We start from the raw sequence: 10,573 nt of genomic DNA on the forward strand, positions 1-10,573 counted from the left end.
ACTGAGGAGAAGACATGAATTACATCCCCTATTATACAGGCGTATTAATGAAACAATAACCATTAATACCTCTGAGACAGCTGAGGTGCAAGGAGAAGCCACTGCCAGGAGGGAGCAGTGTGGACGTATAGTTCACAATCTACTCCTCTTGGACTTAAACAGACCACTCTAAAAGGAAGTGCCACCAAAGTCCATAAACACATTACCACAGACATACACACACCCATATATATATATATATATATATATATATATATATATATATATATATATATATATATATATATATATATATATATATATATATAGCAGACATGCAAACCATCACATGCAAAGTGCATCTTAAAATGACAGACATTTTAACCTTTTTTTTTTCAAATCCAGCAGTGACTCATCAATATCGATGCGTCAAGTGAGTAACCACAAGTCATATTGGAAAAATCTTGGTCTAGAATCTTTTTTTCTGTTTTGTGCTTTGTGCATCCTCTACAGTGAAAACGCTGAAGAAAAACAACAACAACCTGGAGAACCTTTGTTATGACATTCAACCCCTGCATTTACTTTGCTGTAAATCCACGAAAAAGAAAAACAGCAAATGAGATCAACAGAGGGGAAAACTTGTTTTTCACATGGCAATCACTGACGTAAGTTGGCAACATATTTGCTTCTATTCCTAAGGTCAGGGACAACAGCGCTGACCAAACCTGGCCAAAAGATACATATGGATTCCTCTGATGGAACAAAGTCCACAATTTTGACGCGAGTCAGCTGACCAGAGGCAACGCAACGTGCACTAAACACAGATCACTAACACCGATTTAGACTGGCAAAGAGTCCCTGCTCCCCCCCTCTTGTCTTCTATAGCCACATTTAGAATGCTGTCACTTTGATCAGGACGTAGGCAACACCAAACTGACAGGGGAAAAGGGCTTACACCTGTCACTGAGTGTGGGAAAAGAGTGTGGGCAAATTCAAGCACCTTCATGTGACGCGCTAATGTTCCATTATTGTTTGCCAATGCCAAAAAGTCCCATGAGCTCATGATTTATAAGACGTGAGATATAAGAGAGTCTCATTTCAGGTTGGCCCTTTGGATCTCATCAAATATCATCATGCAGATTGGGAACTGTATGTTTTATAATGTACTAATCTATTCCAGTGTTCCCTCAGAGGGAGATATCTGATTCTCCAGCTAAATGATTGCGATAATGGATTTTATTTGTGTTTATCGTGCTGGGCTCAGCTGGATGGGGAGCATTTCCTGGAGACTGTGCACCAAGCAGTGGCAATAGTGGACTGAAACTAACTGAAATAATAACTGGAACAGCTGAGCCACTGCTCATATATGCAAATGTTAGACAGATTTCACGAAGCTCCAGACATCCGTTTACAGTGAGGAGACTCTGGGAAATATCAGGGAGCGGAGACAAAGGTACACTACTCGGCACTGTTTTTCTCATCTCCGTTTATTGGCCTCTGAATAGTCAAGACTATCGTCTCTGGCCTGGGACGCTGTTATCACTCGGCTATTTTGAAGCACTGTTTATTATTGTGTGTGGTTTGTACCCTTCCTTGTGCCACGACTAAGGAAACAGCTTCTCTGATTTCAGTAAACACTGTATGTACTGAAACACAGCAACCACATATTTTAATCAACAAACAGGCCAGCTAAAAGGAGTGTTACTGTTGTTTTCCTTACACTGAAGTAATGGCTTTATCATTTATCAAATACATGGTTTACATGTTACATGAATGAACCAGTAAACTGAATGCAGCATCTGACTGGTTGTGCAGTAGAAAACCTTTTTAAACACTGCATTTATTTGTATAACAGGTGCAAGCTCTAAAGGTCAATACCCAGGATTAACCATGTTAAAGATACTCTTTATCTTTAGGGCACACAATGGAATCTGGCTGACACCACGTATACAATCCTCTTTTTCAAGGATGGCCCCAAGCGTTTCTCAGCTTACACCAGTTAGATATAGATAACGTAATATCTCTGGTGCAATCTGCTGGCAACAGGAACACCCATGCAAAAGGCTGTAAAACACTAGAGCAAGAAGCAAGGCCTCACAACATTGCTGAGCAGTGAGGTGAGAGAGAGACACAGCGAGAGAGAGAGAGAGAGAGAGAGAGAGAGAGAGAGAGAGAGAGAGAGAGAGAGAGAGAGAGAGAGAGAGAGAGAGAGAGAGAGAGAGATTCTGTCTTCCACACCTGTTCATCATCATTGTCTTTCACACTAAACAATCAATCCCCCCCTTCCCAAAAAAAGAATAGGGTAGAAATAGGGTTGAAAACTAAAACAATTATGAAATACAGCCAAATTATGATTTTGATTGACTTGGAATGTAAACAAAGCACCAAAGCGGCATTACATTTAATACTTCCATGTTCCTCATAAATTCTCTGATGGAAAGAATTACTCGCTATTCGTGCCAAATTGGCATGTCCGATGGGACATTTACAGCCTCCAACAACACTCACTTAGAATTTCAAAAACATTTTCATGCTAATAAATTGTGGGACATTTTGCCAAGAATTCTGAGACAAGAAACATGCCCACAAATTTAATCTGAGCCAGATAATTAGCAATCGTATAATGCACAGATCATTTAGTAGAGTGAATAAACAGCTGAGATGCTGCCTCATTGTAACTCCTGTGGACAGTGTATTGTGAAATAGTCAGTTACGAAACATAAAAAAGATGAGGTAGATGAAAGTTAAACATGGGAAATGTAACAAAAGGAAAAGGTCTCTACCTACAGTATTCATCTCTTTTCATATCAAAGAGAAATACTTTCCTCCGCATTTGAATTACAGTTTCCGTAAAGCAGTCTCTACCAGCCATCTTGACTGGCCTTACCTTCATTAGTTAAAAAGTTTAGGACAGCAGTGTAAACATGTCTGGATCTTCCTGTTGACAGAAGTCTCAGGGCTCCAGGTTTAAAGGACGGTCGTCACAGTCGATAAGCCTTTGTTGCAGTTCCCGTTGGGGTCCACTGCTCCGTCCACAATGCGGCAGACCCCCGCTGCTTTCCCCAGACAACCTTCATTAGTGTCACTGTCTTCCAAGCTGCCCTTACTTCTCCCATGCTGCTCGCTCTGCCAGCTGTGCCTGCTGTAGACGTATCCGTTCACAGGCCCCGGGTTGCTGAGGCGGTTCCTCTTCATGCAGAGGATTTCCTTGAAGGCGTACCTGAACTCAGGACTCCGACAGTAAATGAGCGGGTTGAAGGCTGAGTTTGCGTAACCTATCCAGTTGAGTATCCTGAAGGTGAGTTCAATGCCCTCCACCTTCCATATGGCCACCACCACATTGAGCAGAAAGAAGGGCAACCAGCAAAGAGTAAAGATCCCCATGATGATGCCCAGCGTCTTCAAGGCTTTGTGTTCCCGCAGGCAAAACTTGGCCTTCTTGTTGCCACGCCCGTTGTTGGCCTCCAGAGATGTCAGGTTGCTGTTGTCGGTGTTTTGAAAGCGTCCAACGCTTTGGTCGATCTTCTTCAGTTGCCGCCTGGCCTCCTGGAAAACGCGGCTGTAGACAAAGACCATGATGACCACGGGGATGTAGAAGGAGACGATAGAGGAGGTGATGGCGTAGGCCATGTTGGTGTAGAACTCGCAGCAGTTACTGTCCGCCAGGCAATCCTTCGTTTCCTGATCCTCTGACGTCCACCATTTCATGTGGATGGGCAGGAAGGAGATCAAGGCGGCAATCACCCACACCAGCACAACCACAATGCGAGCTTTGCACTTGGTCAACATTGACTGGTAGCGGAAGGGAGAGGTGATGGCCAAATAACGGTCAATAGCTATGACACACAGGGTTTCGATGCTTGCAGTCACGCAGAGGACATCAGTCGCAGTCCAGAACTCACACCAGAAACTGCCAAAGTGCCAGGTCTTAAAGATGATGTAGCAGCCACCGAAAGGAACCACAACGAGACCCATGACCAGGTCGGCACAGGCCAGGGATGTGATGAAACAGTTAGTGACATTTTGGAGACGCTGGAAGCGGGCGATCGCTATTATGACCAGGATATTGCCGAAGACAATGACCAGGACGAGTAAGGACATGACCATGCCCAGAAGGATCATGGTCGCCTCACTGTAACCCTCCTCCTTGTTAGCTGGGTCGGATGACGAGTTGGTCATCACAGCACTCACATTATGGTCCACTTGGAGGGTTGTACTTTCCATCTGAATAGACCATATGTAGATAAAACACACACACAGACACACACGCACACACACACACGTAAAGATCACAATTTAAATGTAAATGCGTCAAAAGAACTAGCACAAAAAATGATCTGTTGGGTTTGTTGTTGGTTGTATTTCCACAAAAAAAGAGGAACAGAAAAAAAATTCACCACAGCATGCTAAACAAGTCAAGCAGAAATAAAAGTACAAACCTCCACAGGTTGTTGTCTGGTTTCCTGCCTCCCATACAAAGTAGAAATGTCCCTGTTCAGCTCCTTTACTGTCACATGTCCTTCCTTCCACTGTCTGTTTTTCTTAATCTCCGTGTGTTTCACTTACTCAGTCCCTCAGTTGAGCAGTGTTTCTTCTAATGTGTCTCACAGGCTATTTGTCAGAGCCCTTATAACGTGCAGTGGTGACATCACGGTCAGGGCTCAGCCAATCAGACAGCCAGCCTGCGGAGGGTGCTGAGAGCACCCGAGAGTTTGAACACATTGTCCCTGCAGCCGCCGCTGCTGCTGGTTCATGAGACAAAAGCTGCAAACACATACACAGATCTGGTATGGCTTTTTGTTTGAACTAGCAATCTTTTAACCATGTGCACACTATATATTTTATAATGCAAATATAGAATTTAAAGTTTAGAAAAAAACAGGTAGTCAGATTCACATTTCAAGCACAGAGGTTCTACAGCTTTTGTCCGTTGGTCTGGATCTTATAAAAAACAGGTGGAGCTTTCTTTAACTCTTTGTCGGAGAAAGTTGGATACATGAGTGGTCCAACTGGCATGTTTAACTAGCTTCTCTGCACACTCTATCATTTATTGGGAGGTTTGACGATTACTTTTGTCTTTTCCTGACAAAACCTTGGTATTTTAGTGTTCTTCCTGTCATGATGCTTTGATGTAAAAATGGAGACCACCTGCATAACATTAAAAATAGAGTGGTTTAGTCCTTGCAGACACATTACACTGATGCTTTTATCTAAAGCGACTTACATTTTTGCTCTATACAACCCAATAAATCAAAAACATGCACTCATGTAATGCAACGTTAAAAGATATGTAAAGGTTAAACTGCAGAAAACTCCTAGTTCTGTTATCAATCTACTCCCACTGCCCTGGAGGAGTAGCCTGCAGGACAAGAACAAACACATGCGCTGTACTGCATGGAATATATTTAAAGACATTATCTAGGGCAAATTTGCATTTTTGTAAAGCATAAAAGGTCCATGCAAAGACATTGGGCTATTCATTGAAAGGTTTCTGTGTCTGGAACACGATTCAGATTCTGTGACAGAAACAACTGCATAATCTATGTATTAGCTGCATCAGCTAAACAAACAGATAAAGGTGGAGAGAGAGGAGATTAGATCATTGGGGTGTAAATACTTTTCCTCTGCTTCAGTTAATGTCTCAGCCCTGCTTCTCAGTGTGCATTAGCTTCCACTAAATAGCACTATAAGTATGTATACACACACATGATTGTATATGAGAATAAGTGTGTGTTTGAAAAGTTGGCATGTTAAGAACTATGTCATCCTATTTAAAGTGAGAGCCTGGATAAATTACCATTTGGACTCGAGGAGGCACTGGAGACCCAAACTGCCTGCGTTCAGGTCCCACACCACACCCAAGAGGTTTTCATTGTGTGAATAAAGAATACGTGTCCTGACACCATCCCAGTATGTGCTGTACATGGAGAGTTTTCCAGTCAATATTTACTGCATTTCTGTCTTCGGTTTTGCCGCTAACTGCAGTAAAGTGACCAATTCTCTTTCAGACACCCGTCATAAATAGGTGTCAATAATACAAAAAAAATGCCAGGTTTGTTGTGCCATGATTTTGCTGCAGTTCTCTCTAATATTCATGAGCAGAAGCAATTTAGTTCTTCTTTGTGGGGCTTGCAGGTGTGTTTGTGTGAGCACGCAACCCAAAACACTAGCGCTCAGATGCATGCGTTACCACCTGCTATGATTTCTCATATTGCTTTTGAGCCTTAAAATTGTTTACCCTATGCTGCTCACCTGCTGGTCCATCCATTTAGCTTTTTAATCCATGACAGAATCTCACACATTTCAAGACAGATGACCATAAAATGCACTAAAGATATTAATTGCAGTGATTACGGGACCCTGTGACCTTTTGCCAAGCTAAACACTCCTTTGCTGCGTATCTTGGCAGGCTTCCACGAACATGGATATTCATGATCTCAGAATTAATTCAAATGTTTTAATGACCTCCTTACCTTTCTTCGAGCGCTGCCATCGGGCCGACATTTCCATTTGTAATATAAGATGCTTTGCCCTGAAGCTCACACATCTCCCTTCATTTAACAAGAGACCCCTTTTAATTTCAAACGCCCCTTGAGCTTGAGTCTTGCATCAATACGGCACAAATGTCATCTAGGATTAACGTCATTGGTCCCACGTTAATCAGCTAACATGACTTCAGTGTCACACGTGGCCTTATCTCTTGATTAACCGACAGGACAAACCCAACATGTTCATCACACCCGTGATAAGGTCAGTATGGTGTCTGTAACCCTCTGCTTGTATGGACTGTGGGGTATATTGAACACTGGGACCTTTGTGGACTCAGTCTGCTTATATGTAAAAGCTGACTTTTTCTTGTCTGACCTGTTTGATCAACTTGTTATTTGTTTTGTTGAACGTTGTGTATGTATCTCAATGTAATGCAAATCCGATTTCTATTTTGGAAAGTGTGAGTCTGCATGTTCGATTAATCATGACTGGTTTCCTCAGTCTGTCTTCCTGTATCCTGTCACTCCCAGGCAGAGCTAGGATCCGGTTCCCAGTTATATATTGTACACCGCTCTGTTTCGTCAAACACTGTGAGAATAAAGATATCTCCACACCGTCTTCTATTAGATCCTCATCGCTATCCTTCCTTCAGAGAAAGTTTTGATGCCGACCTCATGACCCAGCACGCACATCCCAACTCTCACACTCTATTTTTCTTGTAATCTGTGAGGAACAATACCTGGAGGCATTGCTCCTCTAGGGAAAGCACTCGGGAGTATAAGAGGAAATGAGAGAGCCTCAATATTTTCGCCCACTTGTTTTGTTAAATGTCATTTGACTTTACTGGTATTACACTTGCCTTGTTTGTATAAAAAAATACACAACCAAAGAAAAGCTTATCTAGTTTCTTGCTGGGAGTTAGATGAGGAAATTACTACTGCTCTGTTGATCATATCACAGCAACACTAAACAAGAAGCAGAATTTATTGTATAAATATCAGCTAATTATTACTTTCTAAAATGTAAAACTGTGACAACCAGCAGAGGTAAATAAATACTTTGACACAGTGCTGCGCCAGAGCCATATTATATGAGTAAACAATTTGATTAAATATCAAAATTGACGTCTAGCTCTGCTGCTTCGATCAACAGCATTTTCGAAAAAAAGGTTTGATCAAAGTAATGTAGCACATGAATTTTAAAATATATTTGTAAGGTGCAAAGCACAGATACAATTCTCTCTGTTACACCCACCTTCAAACACACATACACAGTCGTGTTGTCATGACCTTTGGCGACATTACATGGACTTACATTCATATCCTGGAGACTTTTCCCAACCCTAACCTTAAACCAAGCATACATAATGAGGATGTGTATTATGTCCCCGTGAGGAAGGTGAGTCCCCACAATGTCAGTGTGTAAACAGTTGTGTGTCCTCACAAGTCATGAAAACATACCAACAAATAGGCACACATATTCTTTTGTCCTGAAACTCAGTGTTTTATTTTAATACACGATGTGAATATAAAACGTGTTTTCAAAAGTCCTCTACCTTCAGGCAATGCCTTTACTAATTGGTGCATGTTTCATAAGGCCTTATTTTCTCTCTAGATTTCTCATAGGTGAGAAATGAGAACATAAAAAAATACTTCGAACTAAATGCAACGATGCAAAAAAAAAAAAAAAAATAGAATCTGTGCTGCGGACTGTCCAACCGTGTCTAATACATTCATTCTCTGTATGATTTAAGGAATTATTGTGAGGCCAATCACAATGCCCTTCTTTAATTTACTGGAAAATCCCCCCTTGGGATTATTCCAGAGCCTGAAACGCTAATTGGGTCTGAAGTAAAGGCCCCTGGGGTACTGCGGGTGAGGTCCACCCAAAAACAAATGAGTGTATTACACATCAAAGACCAGAACTTCAACACTGTTTGCACTGCCATGCATCTACAGACGCAGAGTGTGTTATTGATGCTGGGGGAAAGTATCCAAGTTGGTGTTTTTCAGATAAACAGAAACAGTAAAACAAAACTGTTTGTATGTTTGGAAGCATCAGACCATATATAGACGAAGCAGTTACTAACCCTGAGTCATTGTACACTCAGTTCAGACGGAGGAAGAGGTTGTAAAAACACTTTACTGTACTATTCAACAACCTTTGGGCTGTGGCTTCCAGACAGAGTTCAACACGTACAAAAGACAGTTGCCCTGGCTGGCTTGCATTTGACAAGGGACAGCTAACTCGACTGCAGTCAATGGAAGAGGACAGAATGGCATCCCCAAAGTCTTTTTTTTGCATTGCAGAACATTTTACAGACAGAGTCTTTGACTTATTATAAGACATGTTCATAAAGGTTAAAGGTTAAATTCTGAGATTGACCCCATAACCAATTCAGTTAACTGGAATTTTCGGTTGGTAAATTAGCAAATCCTGCTTTGGTTCTGGGTTTTAGAGGAGGATTTATGATGCAAATTAGGCAGTCAAGGCCTGAACGGGAATTGTAACCTTTGTTTTATGTGTTACTGTCCTTGTGAGGATCTAATTAGTGTGCAAAAATCTGTACCAATCAGCGAAAAGGTCCCCGTAGATCTCCGGTTTAGCACAGAGGGAAATTACAATTCATCTTTTCCAGAAGAACAAGCTTCTTTAATGCACATAACAATAACAATAAATCCTTCCTTTCTCTAATAGTTTACGACATTTCTAACATACTAAAATGTTTATATACTCTTAGGTTTTTTGCCATTTGAAGCCCGACTTTTGTGCTGCCTCTTTTACTGGTATGGTTATAGGCAACGGTGAATGTCAGTCGATGGTAGTAGAGTAGATAGAGATATAAATAAATGAACAGCTACCATTTAATCTCTCAAACTGATTGAGAGAAAGCCGCAGAAAGGAGCATCCCAGGACCCATCCTGGAGCTGCCGAGGATATTAATCATTAACTTTTTTACACCAGTTAGTATTCATGGAATGGGAATAAGGATGCAAGCCCTTTTCTCTTCACACCTTTAGACTATACTGCCTTTTCACATATTTTGAGCCCATGTGTGCTTTATCCCTGACCCTACACAAAATACATTTATATTTCCACAACAGTTGTAAACCAACATGTGTAACTTTTCAACACATAATTTTAGTCAATTTGCTCTGCTAAATCAAGAACCCTATCGTCAAGAATGTATATATCTGCATAACTGAGACAGCTGGGATGGGGCTGAACCAAGGCATTGGTCCTTTTTGTTCCTCTTCCACAATGATTAATGTGAGAATACATTTGTCCTCTAACAACTCGCTGACTGTTTGTTCCCTGTTACTTTCTACAGTGATTGATTGAAGGAAAAAGTCAACTTCTGACCGTTTCACTCCAAGTGACCATGAGATGTGTAACCAACAGCCTTCTTTGGTATGGTTTTTCGCCACAACTTTGGCAGATATTTAACTTGCATAAACATTTGGAGTCTTGAAGGGTTTCTGTTCGTTGAGTTAGGAATGAGATATTCACAAGAGGCCTTCGCTGTGAAAGAGAGAGAGTCAGAGCGAAGCGGTTGTGATGGGATCTTAACGGTTCAATGATAATACTTCAGAGGTCGGCTTACCATTCCTTTGGCAGTGTGAACTGAAAACAGATGAATGGAATCACACAACACGAGCTCAACCAATCATGTATCACTCATTAATTGCTCTGTTAGAATGTGCCACCCTTCCAAACACACACACACACACACACACACACACACACACACACACACACACACACACACACACACACACACACACTTGGAATTTAACTAAGATGCCACCATCAGCCACTCTCTCCATGCCAGGCTTTTGTTTACAGCCTTAAATGATTAAAACTGACAGACCACACCAACCCCAGAAAATGTGACGAGTAAAAAAGCCCCATTGAAATGAACTTTGAGAGGTTTTATAAAACCCCTTCACATGACCCAGCATGATCTTTTCATGCTGCTTTTGGTGTGTGTGTGTGTGTGTGTGTGTGTGGGGGGGGGTGTCATGACTTGTGGCTACATGTTTACAGATATTATAAGGACCGAATGCACATCCTCCTATTGAGAATCATTAATGTGGACTTTTTT

General features: G+C 41.5%; 1 protein-coding gene across 1 annotated transcript; it reads right to left on the reverse strand.

Moving 5' to 3' along the window:
- Positions 1 to 2,222: 2,222 nt before the first annotated feature.
- adrb2a (adrenoceptor beta 2, surface a) lies at positions 2,223 to 4,550 on the reverse strand. Its single transcript, XM_068595791.1, has 2 exons — positions 4,419 to 4,550; positions 2,223 to 4,203 (listed from the first exon to the last, which is right to left on the reverse strand). Exon 2 carries the CDS (start codon positions 4,201 to 4,203, stop codon positions 2,947 to 2,949), a length of 1,257 nt encoding a protein of 418 aa, XP_068451892.1. The 5' UTR covers positions 4,419 to 4,550; the 3' UTR covers positions 2,223 to 2,946.
- Between the last annotated feature and the right edge of the window lie 6,023 nt (positions 4,551 to 10,573).

This window comes from Clinocottus analis, unplaced genomic scaffold (genome assembly GCF_023055335.1).
Source record: "Clinocottus analis isolate CAN_PGR_092001 unplaced genomic scaffold, fCliAna1.0.p SCAF_10, whole genome shotgun sequence".
NCBI lineage: Eukaryota > Metazoa > Chordata > Actinopteri > Perciformes > Cottidae > Clinocottus > Clinocottus analis.